At 55.6% G+C, this 25,259-nt stretch overlaps 1 protein-coding gene across 3 annotated transcripts; it reads left to right on the top strand.

The window, feature by feature from the left end:
- The first annotated feature begins 116 nt into the window (after positions 1-116).
- ANKRD13B (ankyrin repeat domain 13B) lies at positions 117-25,212 on the top strand. Of its 3 annotated transcripts, none has more exons than XM_054670102.2 (15): positions 117-195; positions 18,122-18,257; positions 18,366-18,490; positions 18,575-18,620; positions 19,231-19,374; positions 19,466-19,655; positions 19,735-19,801; positions 21,061-21,142; positions 22,021-22,085; positions 22,318-22,448; positions 22,558-22,715; positions 22,844-22,996; positions 23,098-23,261; positions 23,333-23,409; positions 23,799-25,212. In XM_054670102.2, exons 4-15 carry the CDS (start codon positions 18,596-18,598, stop codon positions 24,025-24,027), a joined length of 1,485 nt encoding a protein of 494 aa, XP_054526077.1. In that variant the 5' UTR covers positions 117-195; positions 18,122-18,257; positions 18,366-18,490; positions 18,575-18,595; the 3' UTR covers positions 24,028-25,212. The 3 variants fall into 3 exon arrangements, with proteins under 3 accessions (XP_054526077.1, XP_003315599.3, XP_016787596.2); XM_003315551.6 differs by lacking the exon at positions 117-195 and adding an exon at positions 3,473-4,077; XM_016932107.4 differs by lacking the exon at positions 117-195 and adding an exon at positions 3,481-4,077 and having other exon boundaries at positions 22,525-22,715; positions 23,799-24,131.
- Positions 25,213-25,259: the final 47 nt, after the last annotated feature.

The following is a 25,259-nucleotide window of genomic DNA, read 5'->3' as shown; positions in this document are numbered from 1 at the left end:
CTGCCCACAGGGGGAGGGGCCGCACCCCCGCCCCGCCGCGCGCTGCCGGCCGCGCCCCCTAGAGAAAGGAAGCCCGGGCGCGGGCGGGAGGGGGCGGGGGCGCTTAAAGGGGCCGCGGCAGATGCCCGGCCCCGGCGGGCAGCGTGGCCTGCGGCCCTGGCCTCCGCTGCAGCGCTCGCCTGGCCCGGAGGCAATGTGAGTCACCCTCACAGCCCCCTCCCCTTCACTTTCCGCGTGGGGTGGACCGGGGGACGCTGGGCCCACGGACGGCGAGGGCGGGGATTAGGGAAGAAGGACTTGGAGGCCCAAGTCCCGCTCCAGGTCAAAGGGGCTGTGCCTTGGGGTACCAGTCTATCTCTGGTTGGGGTGAGGTGTGCGTCCCTGTCCCGTAGGTGTCCACATCTGTGTGTCCAGGTGTGTGTGTGTGTGTCACACTCTTGCTGAATACGCCCACTGCTAACAATATGGACGCCCAGGTGCCAGAAAGGTCAGGCAGTGTATTCCCCTGCCTCCGGACTAAAAATATATCTATTTTTAGATAGATGCATCCTTCCATCCAGAGAGGAGAGAATCTGGGCGGTTTTTAAAGACCTCCCGAGGAGTGACCACTGTGCCTGTGTGCACTCACATCCACTTGTCATCCGCCTTACACGCACCCACGGTGTTTCTGGGCCACCAGAGGTGTGTGTGTCCAGAAAGGGTGCATATAACATAGAGGGGCCGTTTCAGGTGACGGCCTTTCTTCCTGGACTTCACACGACGAGGCAGGCAAAGGCAAGGCAGGTGAGGGACGTGGGTGGGCTGGGGGGCAGGGAGCCTAGGTAGAGGCCACACATGAGCGCAGCCCCCGCACTGAGCATGCGCCCCCATACGCGTGTGCCGCGCGTGTACCCAACCCCCAATCCCTGCAGCAGCAAAAGGCCCGGGCACTCTGCTTGTGGGGAGAGGGTAGAGGTCCCCAGGGCCAGACCTGGGGGCCAGGTCGGTGGTGACAATTGAGGAGGGGTTCTCCAAGAGTCAGAGACTCCTGCTTGTTAAGATGGGGGCAGTCTTTTGGCAGGGGTGCTCAAGTTGGTCGATTATCCCAGCGGTGCCAGAGCGGCAGTGATTTGTGGGTGGGCAGGCTCCTTCCCTAGGGGAGACAAGTAATGCTCATGAGTCACACCACCCGAAATACATGCAAAGCTGCCTCCATCGCCTTTTGCTGCGGCCCAGATTGACAAGTTTGTTTGAAATCGCGATCCATGGGCTTTATTTATAATTGCACCTTAAAAAAATCTTGCAGGCCTCCCCTCCCTCGACAGCCAGCCGCTCAGCTGGTGGGGCTTTTGCAAGCAACGATACCTAGCTGGTGTGTAGGGGGGAGCACCACCTGCCGCCCCGAGCTGCTCTCTCACCAAAGAGTCCATGGGCTTGGTGGCCCCAGCGGGAAGGGGGTAAGGGGCGGGGGGAGTGAGACGGGAGGAGTGGCCAGGCAGCCCGTGCCAGGCGCTCAGTCCACGAGCGGTGGCCGCCCGTTCACCCCCGATCGACCCCCAGCTATGGAATTTCATTTATTAAATGTCGAGGAGGCTGCTGGCAGCCCTGCCGCTTGGCTGTCTTTGTTTCTCCGCTGTGTGGGCGCGTCTCGAGCACGTGGCAGCTGAGAGCGCGGGCCGAAGCGCAAGCGACCTGGGTTCAGTGTCTACCGCCGCCTGGCAAAAAAAGAACACGGCCGCCCAGGGGACAGCTCCCCAGAATCGACAGCTCCCCACAATCTATCCTGAACTCCCCCTGTCCTCGGACTCCTGGGCTTTGCTGGGGAAGAAGGATGATTCACTCTGCTTACCCCTCCACCCCACTCCCCATCTCCTGGTTGGCTCAGAGACTACCTGGGAGTGGCCCTGGCGCGGACACAACGTCCAAACTTTGTTTCCCCCGGCCCCGTCACAGCCAAACTTCTGGGCCTGGGACTGGAGATAAAAGGGTTTCTGGATTCCCCCGTGGAGATGTCACCACCCCAGGAAGCAGGACTGCTACAGTGGAATCACACACAAGGTTCAAAAAACAATTTAATAAGGAAATGCACAGGCATGCTCCCGGCCACTCCTAGATGCCCCTCAACCGCGCCAGCCCCCTCCCCTGCACTGGCTGCAGCCACGACACTCTGCTGACCCCTGGTGGTGCAGGCGGGCAGCGGTCCCGGGCCGCCGGAGACGCCAGCTGGCTCCTCCCAGGCGGGAGAAAGGGGCGAGGCAGCCCGCTCCTCCCTCATCTCTTCCCGCTGGGGCCTGGCACCACAGGGTGTGGAGGAGGAAGGAGGGAAGACCACACAAAGAAACCTGAGAGAGTTTGCAAGCTTTTGCTGGCACCTCCCACACAAACACTTCTTGGATTGTTGTTTTAAGTAGGGCCGGTGTGGAATCCCTTATTCCTGCCTTGTTCTGAGGTGGGCTCAAGAAGGCACCGTGCCTGGTCCCGCCACCTGTCTCGGCCCGCCTGGTTGGGGGAGGGAGGCGCTGTTTCCAGGGCAGTCATTATCCTTAGCTCACCCCAGGAGGTAGTATCTAGATTCTCATTTTGAAGGGGAGTGGACCGAGAAAGTCGGAAAAATTAAGCAGTTTGCTCTTTTAAGGTCAGGCAGTTGGAGCTATTCGAACTCTGGTCTCTCTGACATCACAGTCCCCTCCCTCCAGGGACTGGTCCAAGCCTCTTGGTCCTTCCAGGCCTTGCAATTGGCGCTTGAGAGGCCAATTCAACTTTTACCACACCCTCTGCAGGGACCATTCTGGAAGTACCTCTTCACCCTGGGGTCATTCAGGAAGGAGACAGTCTCTGGAATCAGTCACTTCCCTTCCTGAAGGGCCAGCTGGGTGGAGGAACGGAGCTGCCACCTGCTGCTTTTTCTGTCCAACCTCACTCTGGTTCTTGCTGGGGACAGTGTGCGGGGGGGGGGGGGGAAGGGACCGTCTTTCCCGCGTTACTGGACATTCTGTTTCCAATGACATGTGTGGAAGATGGAGTTTAATTTTCTAACAGGGCAGGGAAGACTCAGAAATGTTCCAGGGGCCAGACCCCTGGCTGCCCCAATGACCCTTGGTACTGATGCCCCACACCTTTCTCAGGAGTTCCCAATCAGACGCTCTCTTCTGGGAATCCGGATCCTTCTTCATGGCCCCTGGGACCCAAGCTCAATTCTGAAGACCACACCTCCACCCAGTCTCCCAAACGCTCGACCTAGGCCCGTGCCCCCCCCACTTCCCCAGCAAAAGGCAAAATGCCAGCGGGGGAGGTGCGTCCTAGCCCACCTGGCGTCAGAGCCCCGCCCGCGTCTGGGCCAGGCCTGACTCCCCGCCCACTCTCCCACGAGATCCGGGGACAGTGCAGACCCTCTTCGGCCACCTGCCACCCCCAGTTTCACGAGGCGCACTACAAACCCCATGATGCCGCGGGGCTGAGCTGACAAGCTCTACCCGGGGCGCCTGGTCCCCTTCCTCTCTCCCCATCATCCCCACATCCCCGTATCCCGCGCCGGCCGCTCGGGCTGAGGGCCGGGCTATGCAGCTGTGGGGACCCGGGGGCTGCGGGCGCGCGTCCCTGCGGCGGCGTCCCCGGGGCCCGCGTCCCGTGCGCCCCCGCGCCCGCTGCGGGCGCCTGCTCCCTCCGCCGAGCGGCGTCTTTGTGTGCGGGGGTGTGGGAGGCGAGCGCGAGTCCGCGCAGCGCCGCCGAGTGCCCGCTCCCTCCCAGGGCGGGTGGGGGCCTCTCCGCGCCGCCCGCCGCCGCCGCCTCGCGAGGACGCCCGTCGCCCGCGCCGCCCGCACCGCGCCGGGCGCGCCGCCCCCGCCCGCCGCCGCTCGCACATGCCCGAGCCGCAGCCCCGCGAGCAGGCAGCGCCGGCCCCCCGCCCCGCGGCCCCGGGCCCCGGCTCCGGCGCCGTCCCTCCTCCCCGGCCGGGCGCCGCGGCCCCGGCATGAGGAGCGGGCGATGATCCCCGCCAACGCCTCCGCCAGGAAGGGGCCCGAGGGCAAGTATCCGCTGCACTACCTCGTGTGGCACAACCGCCACCGCGAGCTGGAGAAGGAGGTCCGCGCGGGCCAGGTAGGAGCGCCTTCGGGGCGCCGCGGGGACCCCGCGGCCGGGCACGCCCGTCCGGCCTGGGGAGGGGGTGCGGCGCGGGCTGTCCCGCCTCCCTGGCGAGTTTGCGGCGCGTCTTTGTTTGCGGCCGCGGCTTTTGTGCTTGTTGACCCGGAAAGGGTGATGGGAGCGGGCCCTGCCCGCTCCCCTCCGGCCGGGACGGGCGGGACCACACGTGTTTCGGACTCTCCTAGATGAGGGTAGAGGCCTCTGTGCCCCTCCTCCGCCGGGGCAGTGAGGGCTGCAGGGAGGGGCTGCGGGCTAGGTCGGTGTTCCATGTGGTGGAGAGTCCGCCCCAGCCAGTTGAGCGGCGACACCTCCCGAGTGAGGGTGCGGAGGTGGGAAAGGCTTGCGTGGGGAGGGGGCCATAGGTCAAGAATGGCAAGAGGCTGTGTCACACTCCCAGGCACCCCAGCCCCACCCAGCGCCCTCTCCCCAACGGTGAGCTCTTTCTCTTTTAGCTCTCAAACTGGGCAGATCCTTGGATCTCTCAGAGCCCAGCCCCAGCTCAGGAACAGGGAGTGGAGAAAGACCCTCTTGGGAGGCCCCAAGGGCCTTGTCCAGGTGCTGAAAAGCGCTCTCCTGCCCTCTGGTGCTGGGGCCTGGTTTCTAGGCGCAGAGGAAGCTGAGGGGCCCTGGCTGCTGGAAGGACTTGAGGTTCTGCACACCAGGTGGGCTCCCTGGTTTCTGCTGGTCAGTAAGGCCACGTGGGTCACCAGCTTTGGGCTGGGCAGTGGTCTCCAGAAAACAGGGGAAGGGGGGATGTCTTCTGGCCATGCTTCAGGATGTCTTCTGGCCATGCTTCAGAACAAAGGCAGGCACAGGTCACAGATTGCCACTTCTGCCCTTGGCACCCAGGCCACAGGTAGGCACTCATGGCAGATATGACCCCCCGCCTCCAGGGTGGGCTGCAAGAGCCAGAGCTGGGCCCGGGTCCCATGGCTTGCTGCAGGCTGAGAACCCCAGTTTTGGTCAGGGTCTGAGACCTTGGGGCCATGGGCTGGGGGTGGTTAGCGCAGTTGCCCGCTGTGGGAATTTACCTTCTGAGGGCTGCTTATTGAGTCATGAGAAGTTCAGTCTGAGGAGCTGTGCAATCGCCAAGGGAAGCATGGAGGTGGAGGGCAGGCCATCGGACTGAGCAGGCTGGGGGTCAGGATGTGTCTCTGAAGTCCCATGCTGAGCCAGCCCCCAGGCCTGCATGGCATCCAGCTCTGCATGGCAGTCCCTGTAAATATGCGAGTGACCTGTGCCCGCAGGCCTCTGGGCTGGTCTGGGTGGCCACTTCCTGTTACCTGTGCCTATGCCAGCACTCTCCGAGTTTCTCCTCAGACTGAACTCCTCAGACCCTGTCTCTGTTTATCTATCATAAAGGCAGTGCTCTGCAGCTACGAGAAGCCTGTTAAAGAGAGTGGGTCACAGTGCCCCCAGGAAACAGATGAACAAACAGGGCATCAACCCCTGCCCTCAAGGAGTCTCTGTTCTGGTGAAGCAAGTGTGAACAGGGAATTCCAGGGTGATGTGCAAAGCGCTAAGACATGGCCAGCCAGCCTCTGCTGGCTCTTCTCTGCTTTCCTTCCCTGAAAGCAAAAGAAGACAAGCCTCATGTGGGAAAAACTTCCCAGGGGTCCAAGGATCACTAGGCAGAAGGCTGAATCTCCAGAATGCCTCAGTCCCACTCCCTTGCCTGAGGGTGGGTGGTCCTTTTACTGCAGAGACTGGAGAGAGGCAGAATGCCCTGGGAGAAAAGACTTCTCCAGCAGGCCTCTCTGCTGATAATCCTGAAGTGGGTGGCCATCTTGCTGGGGTAAGGTTGGGGTGGGGGGCACCGGAGCCGCTGCAGGTAGAGGTGTTGGGGGCTGCTCATGTGTTTCTCTCTCCCACCCCTCTGGCTGCCTCAGAAACAAGGTCCCAGGTTCACCCCTACCCCTGCCCCAGTGAGTTAATGTCTCCTTGAAATGGACACTGCCTGCCCTGGATCCAGGCCAGGGGGAATATAGGGCACTGGTGGAGGTTAACCCTTGTTCAACCACAGAGGAGCCAGGCCAGTCCTCTCCTTCCCTCAGGCGTGCCAAAAAGAGGAATGCCAGTCCGTGTGGGTGGGAGAGTTCCCTAGCTGTCTCCCCTCTCGAGGACTGGCCCAGAGTGAGGCTTGTATCCAGATGTACACTGCCTACTCCCCAGGGCACCAGGCTCTGTTTTCTGCAAGGGGGACCTGGGGACAGCCACCTAACATCATGAGAAAAGCACTGTGGAACCCTGGCATCCCAGCCAGGGGTCCCTGGCCTCTAGTCCCCCTGGTACCAGCTGCCACAGAAACAGCTCGGCTTTCCTCAAGCACTCAGGAGCCAGGTTTCCCTGGTCTTGGCTTGGCATAGCTGCCTCTTCTTCACTCCAAGAAAGCCCCGCAGAGGCCCTCCGTGGGCAGGCTTGGCAGTGCAGCTGGCTGAGGAGGGGGCCAGCATGGCCACCTTCAGAGCAGGTTAATGGGCTTTGCTCAGCCCCGAATTGCTCTGCTGGAGGCTGGAAGCAGGGAGTGATGGGCAGATAGGAGGTGCCTGGTGAAGGGAAGGGGCACCCAGCAGTGCTGTGATGCCAGCCCGGTGCCCTGCTTGCCGCTATGCATGTTCTCTGCCAGGTCGGGGGGGACAGGGTTGTAAGCCAGGGAATGTGCCAGTTCCCCCTTGCCTGGCATGGCCAGCTGGGCATGGTCCTGGTTCTGGAGTCACGAGTTCCTGGTGTTCCCTGGGGTGGGAACAGGGGGAAGGGTTAGCCTGTGCGGCTCCCGTGGGAGGGACATGTGTGGGCTGGGCCTGGGGAGCAGGACTCTGCCCCTGGCAACCAGAACCCTGAAGTGGGCAGATTGTGGTCCCAGAGAAACATTTTCCTTCTCCCTGGGGCGTTCTCCACCGTGGGCTTGCCTCCTGCTTTCCCTGTTCACCCTTCTGACCTAGAGGCAGGGGAGATGGGTTGTGGGGCCCAGGATGTGCGAGGAGCACCTCAGACCCCTCCCTTTGCCTACAGTGGGCAGTCCTGGATGTGGGGCATCACCACAGCTGGTAAGCTAGGAAGCTCGGGAGAGGGAGCCGCAAACCCCAGAAACCAAAAATCAATGTGTTCTGGGATGAGGGGGAGGGGCTGCAAGGGCAGGATGGGAGGGGTGACATGGAGGGAGAAGTCCAGGGTGCGGTCCCCACAGCCCGTGGCCTCCTACGCAGCTTAAGGATGCATCCTGCCTCCCTCCCCTTGAATGAGCTCAGGCAGACCTGCCCCTGCACCCCACGTTGGGCAGGAGAGGTCAAGCAACGACTACACCAGACTCCTGCCTTCCTCCTCGTGGGCTGGGGAAGGGGCTGAGCAGGCACCACCTTGAGCACAGGCTCTGCGTCCCTCACCTTCCTCGCAAGCACCATGTTTAGCCCATACATTAGGTGTATGCTTTTCATACTTCCCTTAACAAAAGGATTCTGCTCATGCTAAAGGAGTTTGGAAAGTACCCTGCTAGTGCACATGGGTGTGAGGGGTGTTCCTGTGCAAATACGCACACACACGTTACACAGGAGTGGACTCCTGCAGGGCCAGAAGGCAGCTGGGCATTTATGTGCTTGTACACTTAAGGGCACACGTGAGTACCTATGAGCGTACAAGTGTGTATCTGTATGGTACCTGTGTGTACTAGAGTGTGGTGTGTGTGCCTGAGTGGAGGTAGGGAGGCTCTCTGCCCAGGGACCCCCAGCTACAAAACTCCAAAGACCACCTTTTGACTCCAGCTGAGGCCTGCTGGGATAAGGAATCTCCGTTCTCTTGGTGGGGAGGGCTGGGTGTTGGGTTTCATGGGAAACCTTTTCATTCCAGCAATTAAATAGCTAGAGGCCTCTGCTGAGGAGAAGCTGGAGGCCTCTGCTGAGGAGATTAATGAATTCTCCTACCTGGGCCCAGGGCAAGGTGCCACTTACACTGCAGGCGGCACTCTGGGCTTGTGGGGAGAGCTGCTCTGGAGCTTGGCTGAGTGTATGGGGTTCTGCATGGGGTGTATGGGGTGCTGAGCCATCCAGGCCTCCCTGGGGAGGCACCCTGGGGAGCGCTCCTGAGGTGTGGGGATGGGGAGGGGCACCCTGCTTGCAAGGAAGTGCCAGCCTCTCTCTGGAGCCTGGAGCTGAGGCACCTGATGGGGAGGTGGAGGCAGCATCTGGAGCCCTGAGGCCAGGCAGGGGCCTGCCAGCTCCCTAGGGTCTTATTAGCTGCAGCGGCTGCGGCTGCAGCATCTGGGGCAGGGCTGGGAGGCCTGGATTGCTCAGCACTTCCCCAGTCAGCTCGGGCCCTGTGGCCCTCTCCCACTCCCGCTGCCAGGCTCAGGACCCCACCCAGGTTGCAAGCCCGGGAGTCCAGCCCAACCAGGATTGGACAAGAGTAAACAACGCTCCTCTTCTCTGTGAGGGGCCACAGCTCAGAGGCCAACAGGGGCCAGGCCCGCTGGTTTTTTTGAGGCTCCCAGTATATTGAAAAATGAAGAAATTCCAGGACAAGGCTATAAAAATTATATAAATAATCTTAAATTATTTAAAATGTTTCATTTTTGACAATGGAGTTCATGGTCATGCTTTAAAATATTTAACTGTTGCTAGAAGATGCGTAATGAAAAGCAGTGCTCCTTGCTCCGCCTCTCCCACCTCCCCAGCACTCTGGACTCCTTTTGTCATTTACCTCCCTAATTATAAACAATATATTGTTTATATTGCCCTCTCCCCTCCCCTTCTCCCTCCCTCCCTCCCTTCCCTGCCTCCCTCCCTTTCTCTTTCTTTCTTCTTTTTTTTTTTCTTTTTTCATGAGACAGCATCTCACTCTGTCACCCAGGCTGGAGTGCAGTAGTGTGATCACAGCTCAGTGCAGCCTCTGCCTCCCAGGCTCAGGTGATCCTCCCATCTCAGCCTCCCAAGGAGCTAGGACTACAGGTGGTGCCACCATGCCTGGCTAATTTTTGTATTTTTTTTTTGTAGAGATGGGGTCTTGCCATGTTGCTCAGGCTGGTCTCGAACTCCTGAGCTCAAGTGATCTGCCTACTTTGGCCTCCCAAAGTGCTGGGATTACAGACGTGAGCCCCCCGGCATAAACAATATACTTCTGCAATGATTTCTTGGTTAATTACCTTCCCCTCCTTGTGCCCCCTCAGCCTAGTACTCTATGCATTTGTCTAGCAAATATTTATGTGCCAGGTGCTGCCTGGGGAGTGGGGAACCAGCAGTGAACAAAGCAGACAGGGACCTGGCTGATGGGGCTTCTGTCCGAGGTGCAGGAGGTGCTCAACAGGCACTTGGATGGGCAGTGGATAGAGCCATAGCAGCTGTCACCTCAGATGGGCTGTCAGGGTGGGCTTTTCTAAGGAGGTGACATTTGAGCAGCAGCCTGAGTGAAGGGAGGGAGAAAGCTTTGGGGCTCTCTGGAGGATCCTGGAGAACATTCCAGGGAAGGCCATTGGCGAAGGGTGGAGCAAATGAGTTCAAAGAGAAGTCTGGGGCCATTGGATTCCCTGCTACCTTCGATGGAAAGCCACTGGAAGATTTTGAACTAAAGAGTGTCAGGACCTGAGTAACACTTCACAGGGTGACTTTAGCTGCCATGGGTGAGGTGGACGATAGAGCCTGGCAACCAGGGGAGCAGCAAAGAGGCAGTAGGGGGCTGCCAGTGAGAGATGGGGGGGCAACAGCTGCAAGGTAGTGGAAACTGGGAGGCTTCTAGGTCTGTTTTGAAGGCAGAGCCTATAAGTTTTTCTGATGGGTTAGATGTGGAGGGTGCGGGAAAAAGAAGAGATGTAGACAGTTTCAAAGGTGGTTTTTTTTTTCCACCTGAAAATGAAGTAAATTCAGGTGATGTTTACTGTTTATGGGGGCAGGTGCAGCTGTCCAGGAATGCAGAAAACAAGGAAAAGTTAAGAAAGTCACTTCCAGAATGAAGAAGGCAAGAGAAAGGGCAGGAGACGTCATGGAAAGCCAGGCTGTCCCATTTTGTTTCATGAATTCAATGATCTTTTTATATTTTTCCTGAGGATGTAAATTACTGTTTTCCCCCAGAGAGTTTTCTTTTATTCCCTGCATCAAGAGAATTTCCTCTGGGTTCTTAGCATCTAATTTGTTTTTTTTTTTTTTTTTTTTTTTTTTTGATACGGAGTCTCGCTCTGTCCCCCACGCTAGAGTGCAGTGGCGCAATCTCGGCTCACTGCAAGCTCCGCCTCCCGGGTTCACACCATTCTCCTGCCTCAGCCTCCTGAGTAGCTGTGACTACAGGCGCCCGCCACCACGCCCAGCTAATTTTTTGTATTTTTAGTAGAGACGGGGTTTCACCGTGTTAGCCAGGATGGTCTCGATCTCCTGACCTCGTGATCCGCCCACCTCGGCCTCCCAAAGAGCTGGGATTACAGGCGTGAGCCACTGCGCCCAGCCGTCTTAGCATCTAATTTGTATGTTTTGGTTTATTTCACATGGGAAGCTTTCATCAAGTGTCCAGTTTCTCCTGGCTGTTGGGTCATATTTAAGAATGGGGCTGTGGAGCTCAGGGATGTGTGGGTGCTACTGTGAGGTGATCAGGTGGCAGGCTGGCCTGTTCATTGTAGGGTCACCAGATGTCTGTATTCTGAGGTCTTTGGGACAACTTCCTACTCGGGTAGATAGGGTGGTGGTGGTGTGACCTGGCTGCCAGTGGTTCAGGACCCAGGTAGGGAAGGGGCTGGGGTTTCACGGATCACTGGCTTTCAGCACCATATCTCATCCTCTGCTGTGGCCAATGCTCCTGAGTCCAGAGCATCTCATGCCCAATTTCTACAAAGAATAAACCCCTGGTGTCCTGTGGTGAGGAAGGGGGGCATCTCCCAGCTTAATGAGGCTGGGAAGGGGACCAGGGGATCCTGAATTGTAACCAGCCTCCCTGCACTCAGCTCTAGCTTCACCTCCACCTCTGCCATCCCCACTGCCTGCAGGTCCTACCTACACCTTTCAGGGGGGCTGGGGGTCACCTGGCTTGCTCCTTATGTGGACGTTTCCCTCTGTGGCTGCTTTAGTTTCAGCTTCCTCTGCTCCCCTAAGTCAGTTGTGAGGCCCCAGCCACTTTCCATGTTCTAAAGTTGTGTTGAAGTTTCTCATCCGCTGACATCTCTTCTCTTTATTCTTGTGGGTTTTAAATATTTTATTGACTTTTTTTTTTTTTTTTTTTTTTGAGACAGGGTCTGGCTTTGTTGCCTAGGCTGGAGTGCAGTGGGATGATCTCTGCTCACTGCAACCTCTGGCTCCCTGGCTCAAGGGATCCTCCCACCTCAGCCTCCCAGTAGCTGGGACGATAGGCATGCACCACCACGCCTGGCTAATTTTAGTATTTTTTTGTAGCACAGAGTTTCACCACATTGCCCACGCTGGTTTCAAACTCCTGGGCTCAAGTGATCTGCCCACCTCGGCCTCCCAAAGCTTACAGGCATGAGCCACTGCGCCCAGCCTGACATTCTTTTTTTTTTTTTTTTGAGACAGAGTCTCTCTCTGTCACTCAGGCTGGAGTGCAGTGGTGCGATCTCTGTTCACTGCAACCTCCACCTCCCAGGTTCAAGCGATTCTTGTGCCTCAGCCTCCCTAGTAGCTGGGATTACAGGAATCCCCCACCACGCCCAGCTAATTTTTGTATTTTTAGTAGAGATGGGGTTTCACCATGTTGGCCAGGCTGGTCTCAAACTCCTGACCTCTGGTGACCTGCTCGCCTCGGCCTCCCAAAGTGCTGGGATTACAGGCATGAGCCACTGTGCCTGGCCTCCTGACATTCTTATACATTTAACATTTTTTGGCACTCTTCAATCCTTTGTACAGATTCAAGTTTCTATCTGGGATCATTTTCTTTCCACCTGAAGAACTCCCTTTAACATTTCCTGCACATCTGGCAATAAATTCCCTTAGAATTTGTTTGTCTGCCAACATATTTATTTCTTCTTCAGTTTTGAAGAATATTTTCACCGGGTATGGAATTCTAGGTCAATACCAGTCATACTGGATTAGAGAGAAAAAAAAAAAAGAATTCTAGGTTGAAAGTTTTTGTTTTTGTTTTTTTCCCCCAGCACTTTAAAGATTTCATTATATTGTTTCCTGGCTTGCATAGTTTCTGATGAGAAGAATATAGTATTTCCTGTATCTGTTCTTCCATACCTAATGGACCTCATTTCTTTGAATGCTTTTAGGATTTTCTTTTTACCACTAGTTTTCAGCATTTGATTATGATGGACCTTGGTATAGTTTACTTCGTGTTTGTCTTACTTGGGGTTCATTGAATTTCTTGGTTCTTGGCTTTATCTTGGTATTAGTTTCCACAACAAATTACTACAAACTAGGTGGGTTAAAACAACAAATATTTGGCCGGGTGTGGTGGCTCACGCCTGTAATCCCAGCATTTTGGGAGGCCGAGGCGGGCGGATCACGAGGTCAGGAGATCGAGACCATGCTGGCTAACACGGTGAAACCCCGTCTCTACTAAAAATACAAAAAATTAGCTGGGCGTGATGGTGGGTGCCTGTAATCCCAGCTACTTGGGAGGCTGAGGCAGGAGAATGGCGTGAACCGGGGAAGCGGAGCTTGCAGTGAGCCGAGATCACGCCACTGCACTCCAGCCTGGGCGACAGAGTGAGATTCCATCTCAAAAAAAAAAAAAAAATTTATTCTGTCACAGTTCGGGAGACATAAATACAAATTTGAGATGTTGGCAGGGTGGCAGTCCTTCCAAAGGCTCTAGGGAAGAGTCCTGCCTTGTCTCTTTCAGATTCTGGTGACTGGGCCACAACCCTCTTGGCTTGTGGCTGCAGAACTCTAGTCTCTGCCTCCGTCTTCACATGGCCTTCCCACCTCTCTGAGTGTCTTAGAAAGACACCTGTCATTGGATTTAGGGCCCCCTGGGTGATCCAGGATTATTTCATCTTGAGATCCTTAACTTAATTATGTCTGCAAAGACCCTTTTTTCAAATAAGGTCTCATTCATAGGCTGTGAGGGTCAGAATGTGATGTGGACATGTCTTAGGAGGGGCACCATTCTTCAACCCACCATAGTAGTTTTTATCAAGTTTGGAAAAATTTTGGACGTTCTTTCTTTCTTTTATTATTTATTTATTTATTTTGAAATGGAGTCTCCCTCTGTCGCCCAAGCTGGAGTGCAGTGACACGATCTCGGCTCATTGCAACCTCCCCTTCCCGGGTTCAAGTGATTCTCCTGCCTCAGTCCCCGAGTAGCTGGGACTACAGGTGCCCACCACCACGCCTGGCTAATTTTTGTATTTTTAGTAAAAATGGGGTTTCACCATATTGGCCAGGCTGGTCTCAAACTCCTGATGTTGTGATCCACCCGCCTTGGCCTCCCAAAGTACTGGGATTACAGGCGTGAGCCACCGCACCCGGCCTATTTCTCTAAATTTGTCTTATTTGTCCTACTTCTTTATTCTGTCCTTTGGGATTCCAATAGATATATGTTAGAATGCTTGATAATGTCTTACAGATTATGAGGCTCCATAGAGACAGGGTCTTGCTCTGTTGCCCAGGCTGGAGTGCAGTGGCGTGGTCATAGCTCACTGCAGCCTCGAACTCCTGGGCTCAAGGGATCCTCCTGCCTCAGCTTCAGAGGAGCTGGGACTACAGCTGCTTGCCACCATGCCCAGCTAATGTAAAAGTTGTTTTGTTTTGTTTTCTTTTGTTTTGTTTGTAGAGACAGAGTCTTGCTGTATTGCCTGGGCTGGTCTTAAACTCCTGAACTCAAGCCAACCTCCCGCCTTGGCCTCCAAAAGTGCTGGGACTATAGAAGCCCAGCCAACTTTATTTTTCAGTACTATTTTTCTCTTCTGTGCTTCAGTTTGGAAAGTTCTATTGCTGTCTTCAAATTCACTGATTTTTAAATTGTGCAGTGTCTAATCTGCTGTTATTTCTATTCAGTGAATTTTTCATTTCAGTTACTGTACTTATTATCTTTAGATGGTCCACTGGGTTCTTTTTTATACCTCTCATTCCTCTCCTCATGAACATCTTTTTCATGTTTTTCTTTAAACTCTTGAGTATATTGAGCCATCTATCATCTTTATCATTTCTGAGTTTTGTTTCTATGAAATTATTTTTCTCCTGATTATTAGTTATATTTTCTTTCTTTCTTTCTTTCTTTTTTTTGAGATGGAGTCTCTCTCTCTGTTGCCCAGGCTGGAGTGCAGTGGCGCCATCTCGGCTCACTGCAAGCTCGATCTCCTGACCTCGTGATCCACCCGCCTCAGCCTCCCAAAATGCTGGGATTACAGGCTCACGTGAGCCACCGCACCCTGCCTATAAGTTTTATTTTCCTACTTTTTGGCATATCTAGTAATTTTTAACTGAATGTTGGACATTGTAAATATGATGTTAAGCATCTGGATTTGTTATTGTTCTTTAAAGAGTGTTGGGCTTTGTTCAGGCAGACTAGGTAAATTACTTGCAAATCAGTTTGACCTTTTTGAGGCTTTTTTTTTTTTTTTTTTTGAGACAGAGTCTTGCTCTGTCACCCAGGCTTGAGTGCAGTGGGGCAATCTCAGCTCATTGCAGCCTCAACCTCCTGGGCTTAAGGGATCCTCCTGCCTCAGTCACTGAGTAGCTGAGGCTACAGGCACATGCTACCATACCTGGCTAATTTTTTGTATTTTTTGTAGACATGGGGTTTTGGTATGTTGCCCAGGCTGGTCTTGAACTCCTAGGCGCAAGTGATCTGCCTGCCTCAGCCTCCCAAAGTGCTGGGATTAGAGGTGTGAGCCACCGTGCCTGGCCTTTGATGCTAATTTTTCTTTTTCTTTTTCTTTTCTTTTCTTTTTTTTTTTTTTTTTGAGATGGAGTCTTGCTCTGTCACCCAGGCCAGAGTGTAGTGGTGCAGTCTTGGCTCACTGCAACCTCCGCCTCCTGGGTTCAAGTGATTCTTGTGCCTCAGCCTCCTGAGTAGCTGGGATTACAGGCACCCATCACCACGCCCGGCTAATTTTTTTGTATTTTTAGTAGAGATGTGGTTTCGCCATTTTGGCCAGGCTGGTCTTGAACTCCTGACCTCCGGTGATCTGCCCGCCTCCACCTCCCAAAGTGCTGGGATTACAGGCATGAGCCACTGCACCCGGCCTGAGGCTAATTTTTAATCTGTTAGGGTGGGTCTAGGTGAGCCTTTTCTCTAGGGATAGTTTAGCTCTACTGCTAAGGCATAACCCTTCTGAGGTCTGATTAAATATGCATCTCCACTCTAGGAGGCTGGAGCTTGATTATCTCCCTGCTTTTGGTGAGCTCTGAGAATTTACCATTTTATTGCTCCTTTTTGTGTGGTCTTACTGAGTTTCACTATACACATGTGAAGTTTAGTATTCAGGAAGACTTGAAGAGACCCCTATGCAGATTTCTGGAGTTTTTTGAGTAGTTTACTCTTTTCCAGAACTGTGCTCTGCTGCAACCTTTAATACCTTGGCTTCCCTGAATCCTGTCTCCATCTTCTCAACTCAGGAAGAGCACCATGCTCTGCTCCGGCTTCCCCTCCTTGAATTACAGTCTGGAATGTTCCTCCAGGCAGAAATCCAGGGATGTTACAGAGCTCACCTTGTTCATTTTCCTTACTTCAGGGATCACAGTTCTGGACTTCTAAAAACAGCTATTTCTCTTTACATATATTTTCTATATAGAGAAATATATATATATACACACACAAACACACACACACACACACACATATATATACACACACACGCATATGTATATATATATTTGAGACAGCGTCTCACTCTGTTGCCCAGCCTGGAGTGCAGAGGTGTGATGATACCTCACTGCAGCCTCAACCTCCCAGGCTTAAGCGATCCTCCCACCTCAGCCTCTGAGTAGCTGGGACTACAGGCACAGGCCATCATACCCGGCTAATTCTTTTGTATTTTTTGTAGAGATGGGGTTTTGCCATGTTGCCCAGGCTGATCTCTAACTCCTGGGCTCAAGCAATCCGCCAACCTTTGCCTCCCAAATTGCTGGGATTACAGGGGTGAGCCTCTGTGCCCAGCCTTCATATATTTTGCAGCAATAATTTTCTCATTGTTTATGGTGGCAGAGTAATTTCATTTATTATGGTAGGAGTAGAAGCCTTTTTACTGGCGTTTTAATCAAGTTCAGAGAAGAGGAGGGAGTTACATGCATGTGGTCAGTTCACTGTTCTTTCTTTTTTTTGAGACGGAGTTTTGCTCTTGTCGCCCAGGCTGGAGTGCAGTGGCATGATCTCGTCTCACTGCAACCTCCGCCTCCCGGGTTCAAGCGGTTCTCTTGCCTCAGCCTCCTGATTAGCTGGGATTACAGGCATGGGCCACCACGCCTGGCTAATTTTGTATTTTTAGTAGAGATGGGGTTTCTCCATGTTGGTCAGGCTGGTCTCGAACTCCCAACCTCAGGTGATCTACCCGCCTTGGCCTCCCAAAGTGCTGGGATTACAGGCATGAGCTACCGCGCCTGGCCTGTCAGTTCACTGTTCTTAACTAGAAGTCCTAGACTCTTGAAATATATTTAAATACTTATGTTTAAGACCAGGCGTGGTGGCTCACGCCTGTAATCCCAACACTTTGGGAGGCCAAGGCAGGCGAATCACTTGAGGTCAGGAGTTGGAGACCAGCCTGGGCAACATATCAAAACCCCGTCTCTACTAAAATTCAAAAATTAGCCTGGCATAGTGGTGCTCGCCTGTAATCCCAGCTACTCAGAAGGCTGAGGCACAAGAATCGCTTGAACCTGGGAGGCGGAAGTTGCAATGAGCCAAGATGGCACCACTGCACTCTAGCCTGGGTGACACAGTGAGACTCTGTCTCAAAAAACAAACAAACAAACAAACAAACAAACAAAACTTATGTTTAACAAACATGCTTTCTAAGCCAGGTGCAGGGGCTTGTAATCCCAGCTGCTTGGGAGGCTGAAACAGGAGGATTGCTCAAGCCTAGGAGTTTGAGACCAGCCTGACATAGTGAGACCCTGTCTCAAGTAAAAAAAAAAAAAAAAAAAAAAAAATCTTTTGTCTGGGCACTGTGGCTCACACCTGTAATCCCAGCACTTTGGGAGCCCGAGCCAGGTGGATCACCTGAGGTCAGGAGTTCAAGACTAGCCTGGCCAACATGGTGAAAACCCATCTCTACTAAAAATACAAAAAATTAGCCAGACGTGTTGGCGAATGTCTGTAATCCCAGCTACTTGGGAGGCTGAGGCAGGAGAATCGCTTGAACCTGGGAGACGGAGGTTACAGTGAGCCGATATCACGTCATTGTACTCCAGCCTAGCCAACAGAGTGAGACTCCGTCCCCAAAAAAAAAACCCAAAAAAAAACCCAAAAAAAGCTTTTATCACTTTTATCACACGACAGAAATCTCATGCAATGTAATCATGTTATTCACAAAATTATAGGATTTGTACAAATTTTAATGCATAGTGTCCCACAAGCACAGGACATGGTTGTGAAATTGTATTAATACCATGAACTTGTTATTTCATTCCTGTCTGTGTATTACTGTAACCGTTTGTTAAACCTCACTCAGTGATAATGTCAGTGATCTAAATTGGTAGCTCTTCCTGAAGGTGGCCTGGGACCCTTAGGGTAGGTCTGGTCCCAGGTGAGCTCCTTGGCCAACAGCCTCTTTGCCACCCCACTTCAGTCCCAGGCTTATTCTTGGTAGGCAGGCCACTGGGCCCTGGAGGAGAGGACCCAGCCAGGGGCCCTTGGTGGACAGGAAGGGAGGAAGCCCTCCCTCTTCCAGAGTTACTTTCTGTCCTGTCTTCTAAGCCCCTTTCCATCCACGTGTCTGTCTTTCCGTTGCTCATAGTGTCTGTCTTTCCGTTGCCCATAGTGTCTGTCTTTCCGTTGCCTTGTGAGGTTGGTGAGGCAGAGCAGCCCCAGCAGGGGGTGGGGGTTGCTGCCTGCTCCAGGGCTGTCTGGCTCCGGAGGGCTGCCTCCGACGTGACTGGGGCTATATCTTCCACTCCTCCTCCTCCTCCAGGTGGACATTGAGCAGCTGGATCCCCGCGGCCGGACTCCCCTGCACCTGGCCACCACGCTGGGGCACCTTGAGTGTGCCCGTGTGCTCCTGGCGCACGGCGCAGACGTGGGCAGGGAGAATCGCAGCGGCTGGACAGGTGGGCAGCCCTGCTCACCCCAGCCCCACAGCCGGGGCCTCCCCAGCATCATAGACCTATGGTTGGCTGAAGGGTCCTGCCCTGTGACCTTGCCTCCCCCTCCCCCAGTGCTCCAGGAGGCTGTGAGTACCCGGGACCTGGAGCTGGTGCAGCTGGTGCTTCGGTACCGGGACTACCAGCGGGTGGTGAAGCGGCTGGCGGGCATCCCCGTGCTCCTGGAGAAGCTGCGCAAGGTGAGGCCCAGCCTCTCAGCCTCCACGGGAGCCCTTGAGCCCTTCTCCAGTGCAGACTTAGCTTCTCTCCCCTTCGTCCTCCAGGCCCAGGACTTCTACGTGGAGATGAAATGGGAGTTCACTAGCTGGGGTAAGCGGGCTGCAGCAGGTCGCTTCTGGGCTCTCCCACTGTAGGTCCTGCGCTTGCTCCCCTGCCTGGAATGTGTTCTCATAGCTCTTCCGGCGGTTCCCTCTATGCCTTAGCTCAGCTCAGGGCCACCACCTCAGCTAGGCCTTTCCAGATTGCCCCAGATACTGTCTTGATTCCATTATTATTCTCTTCACTCTGTCATGATTTGCTTACTGTATTCATGACCTGCAGCTCCTTGTTAGAAGGTAAGCTCTGAGAGAGCAGGAGTCCTGTCTTTTTCACTGTTGTATTCCCAGTGGCTGGAACACTCAGTAGGTGTTTCATAAATATTTGTTGAAAGAATGGATGAAAGAGTGAGTGAATGAATTAACAAATGGTGGACACTAGGGACTTAGTGGTGACAGAAACATGCCCGTCCCGACCTCAGGTTGCTCTTCTGTGTGAGTATGGTCTACACTGGCCAGGGAGGGGGTTTTGGAGGAGAGGCTGCTCTCTCATCAGTTCCCTCCCCTGTTCCTGGCCACACGGATCCCAAACCCCATGCCCTGAGCTGGTCCAGGCCGCGTAGGCCAGACCAGTCAAAGCCACCTCCAACCTCCGCTTCCACCAGTGCCCCTGGTGTCCAAGATCTGCCCTAGTGACACCTACAAAGTGTGGAAGAGCGGCCAGAACCTGAGGGTAGACACCACACTCCTGGGCTTTGACCACATGACCTGGCAGCGAGGGAACCGCAGCTTTGTCTTCAGGGGCCAAGGTCAGGCAGGCAGGAAGTGGGGCAGGGTGGGGACAATGGGAGGCAGCCCCAGGCCACCCCTGATCCCCCTGTGCTGTTCCGTGGCTGGCAGACACAAGCGCCGTGGTCATGGAGATTGACCACGACCGCCGGGTGGTGTACACAGAGACTCTGGCACTGGCTGGGCAGGACCGGGAGCTGCTGCTGGCTGCTGCTCAGCCCACTGAGGAACAGGTGCTGAGCCGGCTTACCGCGCCCGTCGTCACCACTCAGCTTGACACCAAGAATATCTCCTTTGAGAGGTGGGTGGACATGGCCTTGGTCACCCTTGAGCCAGCCCGGTGGGGTGCCTGCCTCACCTGGACCACTCTGCTTCCCCAGGAACAAGACTGGCATCCTGGGCTGGCGCAGTGAAAAGACGGAGATGGTGAATGGGTATGAAGCTAAGGTGAGGCTGCAGCTCCCAGCTGCCAGCCCAGCTGCACTCTTGCCTACAGCAAGCTGTACAGGGGATTCTGACCTCCCTTCCCCAGCCCTGGAGGTACAGAAGCAATGCAGCGTGGTCAAGCACTTATATTTGGGTTCAAGGCACTTCTCTGGTGTTTTATATGGATGTATGGATGTATACACAGGGCACGTGCACACGCACACACACACACACACATTTATTCCTCACAGCAACCCTTTCTGGTAGGTGCTGTTCTATTAGTATTCCCATTTTACGCATGTTTATTGAGTCCTTTCCTTGGCATCCCATTTACTCTTCACAACAACCCCAGGAAGTAGGGATGATCGGTCCATTTTATGATGAGGAAATAGAGGCTTAGAGTGGTTCTGTGACCTGTACAAGGTCACACAGCTGTTAAGTGGCAGAGCTGGGGTTCAGATCCTGGCTGGCCTGACCCTAGAGCCAGGCCTTTATCCCTAAAAATGACTGCCTGGCCGGGCATGGTGGCTCACGCCTGTAATCCCAGCGCTTTGGGAGGCCGAGGTGAGCGGATCACCTGAGGTCAGTTCGAGACCAGCCTGGCTAACATGGTGAAACCCCGTCTCTACTAAAAATACAAAAAATTAGCCGGGTGTGGTAGCAGGCGCCTGTAATCCCAGCTACTCGGGAGGCTGAGGCAGGAGAATTGCTTGAACCTGGGAGGCGGAGCTTGCAGTGTGCAGCGATCCCGCCACAGCACTCCAGCCTGGGCAACAGAGCGAGACTCCATCTAAAAAAAAAAAAAAAAAGGCTCTGCCTGTTACTCTGGGACCCCTATGTTGCCCACGACATGAAAGCAGGAACTAACAAATGCCATGGGTTTTGTGTGCGGCATCTCCTCTGAAAGCCTCCCCTGCTTCTGTAGTCTGGGAAGGCCTCTGTGCTACCCCCACCAGTGCATGGACCATGCTGTTATAACTCCATTTTATTGTCTCCTTATAGAGATTGTAAGTCTCAAGAGGGCAGGGATCATGTTTGGCTTGTTTACTGTATCCCTGATGCCTACCTCAATGCCTGGCACATAAAGGCTCCTCAAAAAATGTTTGTTGAATGAATAAGTGAATGAATGAATGAATGACCTCATATATTCACTTACCCAAAAGCCTGAAGCAGAGTCTCTCCAGGACCCTTTGCTACAGGGAGTGTTCCCAGTGCCCTTAGGGGTAAGACACAGGGTAAGACCAGAACTGCCTATGAGCCCTTTCTTCATCTGTCCCCAGGTGTATGGGGCATCTAACGTGGAGCTCATCACCCGCACACGGACAGAACATCTTTCAGAACAGCACAAGGGCAAGGTCAAAGGTAATGAGGCAGAGCTGGATGGGGAGAGGTGTTGCAGGACTGCGGGAACCAGCTCCCACTTCAGTGCTTCCATCAGTATTCCCACTGGCATCCTAGCAAGAGGCTGGATGCTTTATTCAGGCCGATAGATTTCAATTCAGGTGCCAAGCCCTAAGGATGGGTAGTGGCTGCCTAGAGTACTAAGAAGATTCTAAGGACTCATCTGGGTTCAGTGGAAAGCCATACTGCAAGTGATTACTAATGTTGCTGTTGAATTTGGGAGGGGAGAGAAATGCCATGTATGCCATTTATTGGCCATTCTAGTCTAGTGGGACATATCCTAGGTAGAAGGTCAGGGGACCTTGCCACAGATTCTGTATGCCCATTGATGCCACACCTGATTCTCTGGGTACCAGATACCGTGTCCGAGGTGAAAAAGCATAATTTCTACCTCACAGGGGAACAACATGAAATCATGCCAATGGAAGTGCCTGAAGCAAACACACACACGCACAGGCACACCCCACAATGCCCACCTGGGTGCCTATGGAAGTGCCTGAAGCAGAACACACACACGCACATGCACACCCCACAGTGCCTGCCGGGGCAGGCGTTTTACTGTCCAGGGTCACCGAGCTGGAGAGGAGCACTTTTGGAAGTTTCTTCTGACCTCTAGGCCTTCCTTTTAGTGTTTTAAGCTGTGCTCACAGAGGCCCTGGCCCCTGGCCCTTGAAGCCCTCAGTCCCCTTCAGGTGAAGGTGCCTGAGTATGTGGTTGGGTGAGCAGGCCCCACCCCAGGAACCGGCCTCCTCCCTAGGTCTTGGGTGCTGTCACCTCTGATGAGGTGCCCAGGTGTGTGTGGAGTTGCAGTGTCCTCTGAGATGCCACATTTCTTGTAGGCTGTAAGACACCTTTGCAGTCCTTCCTGGGAATCGCTGAGCAGCACGGGGGCCCCCAAAATGGGGTGAGTGTGTGCAGGGGTACCCGTAAGTGGAGGGATGTGGATGTGGCTCAGGAGGAGGCTTGGGAAGCGTCCTGCTTAGCATGGCCTGTGTGGACCTCCTTTCCGCAATGCCCAAGGCCATGTCAGCGCCACACTGGCAGAGGGGACAGCTTGGGGGCCTTGTGACAACAAATGAGCTGGCCTGGCATTAGGAACTGAGGGGAGCTCCTGGGCCCCTCCCCATGTGGTACAGACCCTGATCACTCAGACTCTGAGCCAAGCCAACCCCACTGCCATCACTGCAGAAGAATACTTCAACCCCAACTTTGAGCTGGGCAACCGTGATATGGGCCGCCCCATGGAACTGACCACCAAGACACAGAAGTGAGGCCCCTGCCGGTGCTGGGAAGGTGGGGGGCCGGGGCTCCAGGAGATGCTGGGAGGCCATGGCTTCCTGCAGTGTCCCTTACCCCTTGGGATCTGGTGGGGGCAGGTTCAAGGCCAAGCTGTGGCTGTGTGAGGAGCATCCCCTGTCCCTGTGTGAGCAGGTGGCCCCTATCATTGACCTCATGGCCGTCAGCAATGCGCTTTTTGCCAAGCTCCGGGACTTCATCACCCTGCGTCTGCCTCCTGGCTTCCCAGTTAAGATTGGTGAGACCGCACGGCCATTTCTCCTGAGCCCGTGGCGGGCCGACCGGGGTTTAGATGAGGTCGGGGTGGGGCTGAGGCTGAGGTGTGAGGGGCTGAGTGGTGGCGCCTGAAGGTTTCCTCATCCTCAGAAATCCCGATCTTCCACATCCTCAACGCCCGCATCACCTTCGGGAACCTCAACGGCTGCGACGAACCGGTGCCATCGGTGCGAGGCAGCCCCAGCAGCGAGACGCCTTCCCCAGGCAGCGACTCCTCCAGCGTCAGCAGCTCCAGCTCCACGAGTGAGGCCCCCTCCCCGCGAGAACGCCTGCCCCTCGGCTCTCCCCGGGGTGGGTGGGAGGGGCGCGCCCGGCCGTGCCTGACCCAGCCCCCGCGCCCCCAGCCTCCTGCCGCGGCTGCGAGATCTCCCCGGCGTTGTTCGAGGCCCCGCGCGGCTACAGCGTGATGGGCGGCCAGCGGGAGGCGGCGACCCGGGACGACGACGACGACCTGCTGCAATTCGCCATCCAGCAGAGCCTGCTTGAGGCGGGCAGTGAGTATGACCAGGTGCGTCTCCGCGGGCGCGCGGGGCCACGGGACTCCGCGCCGCCACGGCTAACGCCCACGCCTCCCCGCAGGTCACCATCTGGGAGGCGCTAACCAACAGCAAGCCAGGCACCCACCCCATGTCCTACGAGGGTCGCCGACAGGACAGGTCAGTGCCCGCTGGGCCGGAGAGAATCCTCCGGAGAGGATCCTGTCTCCCCTAAGCCAGGACACAGCCGGAGAACCCGCGGGGCCCTCGGCAGGGACCCTCCTGGTATCGGGATGGCTTCTGCCACCACTCCTGCCTCCGAGGCGGCAGGCAGGGGTCAGGGATCCAGGCTTCACCGCGGAGTTCAGACTCTCCCCAGGCATTGAGGGGAGAACTTGGTAGGGTCTGGGCTCCGCCACGACCAGGTGGGGGCCAGGACGCCGCGGGACTGACCGCCTCCACTAGAGGGTGGTGGCCGCGGGCCGCCCTGGAGCCTCCACGCCGTGTCCCGGCCCCGGCCGGTGGGTGGGTGCGCCCGGGAGCCCGCGACATTCCTTCCCCACCCCCAGGAGCGCCCCGCCCACGCCGCAGCGCCAGCCTGCGCCCCCGGCGTCAGTGCCCAGCCCTCGGCCCAGCTCAGGGCCAGGTTCCGGCGGCCACGTGTTCCGGAGCTACGACGAGCAGCTGCGGCTGGCGATGGAACTGTCGGCGCAGGAGCAGGAGGAGAGGCGGCGGCGCGCGCGCCAGGAGGAGGAGGAGCTGGAGCGCATCCTGAGGCTCTCACTGACCGAGCAGTAGCGCCCCCTGCCGGGACCCTCGCCAGCGCCACGCGCGCCACGCCCAGGGCCAGGAGCCAGACAAACCTCGGCCTGCGCGCCTGCAGAGCGGCGGCTGGAGACTGGAGCCACCGCCTCGCGGGTGCAGCAGCACAGCAGGCACGGTTCGGGGAGGGATTCGGCATGGCCGCGGGGTACCTTCCCAGGCCAGGGCCCTGGAGGCAACTGGCACGGCCTGGTCCCCCTGCTTTGCTGTATTCTGATTCCCCAACCCGCTCCCCTGGGCTCAGATCTGTCCTGTCCTAGGGCGGAGCCAGGCGGTCCTGAGGGGGAGATGAATCCTTAGAGGAGCGCTGTCCCTATCCCTTGCTCCTTCTGGCCGGTCCGCATTTCTGTTCACTAACCCCACTCCAGGACACTGCCCCTGAAGCCTTTGCATCTCTGCTCTTCACTCCTGGGGGGCAGCTGAGCTCCCCGCGTGCTGTGTCACTGCTTTGTTCCAGACACAAACCAGCACGTCTAGGGCCCAGCCCCTCCCCCACCCCGGCATTTCAGCGTCAAGTGCACTTAGCGGGGTACCCGGCTCCCCCAGCCCCCACACCCGTCCTGGGTCTCAGGGTGGTTCCAGCTTCTCCTTGGGCAGCCAGAAGTTGGAGTCCCATCCCCCAAGGCACATTTTTTTTTTTTTTTTTTTTTTTTTGTGATCAGGGAGTGTGTCCAACGTAGCCCCCTGGCCTGTGCAAGCCCTGACTCCCTCATGGTGCCTCGGAGAGTGGGGAGCATATTGGGCTGGGGTAAGCACTAGACCCGAGTAGACTGGACACAAAGGGCTCGCCCAGGGCCCAGGCGCCACCCCCACCCCTTCCCACCAGCTGCTGCTAGCCTCTGTGGTTGTACATCCCACTTGCCCCCACACGGAGACTGACTCTAAAACCCTTCATCCAATGGTGCTAACCCCCGGCTCTCCCCTGCCCCACCTCACCCACCCAGAGAAGCACAGACCCCGCCAGGGGCAGGGGCCCACCGCACACCCTCGTCCCGGGCCTGTCTGGGACTGGCCTTCCCGGCTCAGCCAGTGAGGCTCAGAAGGGACACAAAGAGGGATGGAAGAAAAGAACAAAGAGAAACTGTTCCTCCCACCCCCTTCCCTGATGCCAGGGGCACCAGACTGATTCTGAGGCACAAATAAAAGAGGCTTCATACCGGAGGCTTTTGCTACCTAACTTTACTTGGGGGGAACGCCTACGGTGTGGG

Source organism: Pan troglodytes, chromosome 19 (assembly GCF_028858775.2).
Source record: "Pan troglodytes isolate AG18354 chromosome 19, NHGRI_mPanTro3-v2.0_pri, whole genome shotgun sequence".
Taxonomy (NCBI): domain Eukaryota; kingdom Metazoa; phylum Chordata; class Mammalia; order Primates; family Hominidae; genus Pan; species Pan troglodytes.
The sequence above is the reverse complement of the archived record's forward strand: the minus strand, read 5'-3'. Positions and strand labels throughout refer to the sequence as shown.

Bases quoted from the DNA above. Each gene is read 5' to 3' on its own strand.
- ANKRD13B (XM_016932107.4), top strand. From the start codon at position 3,538: ATGCAGCTGTGGGGACCCGGGGGCTGCGGGCGCGCGTCCCTGCGGCGG. The intron at 18,258-18,365 runs GTGGGCAGCCCT...CCCCTCCCCCAG, and splicing joins GAATCGCAGCGGCTGGACAG to TGCTCCAGGAGGCTGTGAGT. The intron at 22,449-22,524 runs GTGAGGCCCCTG...GGCTTCCTGCAG, and splicing joins CTGACCACCAAGACACAGAA to TGTCCCTTACCCCTTGGGAT.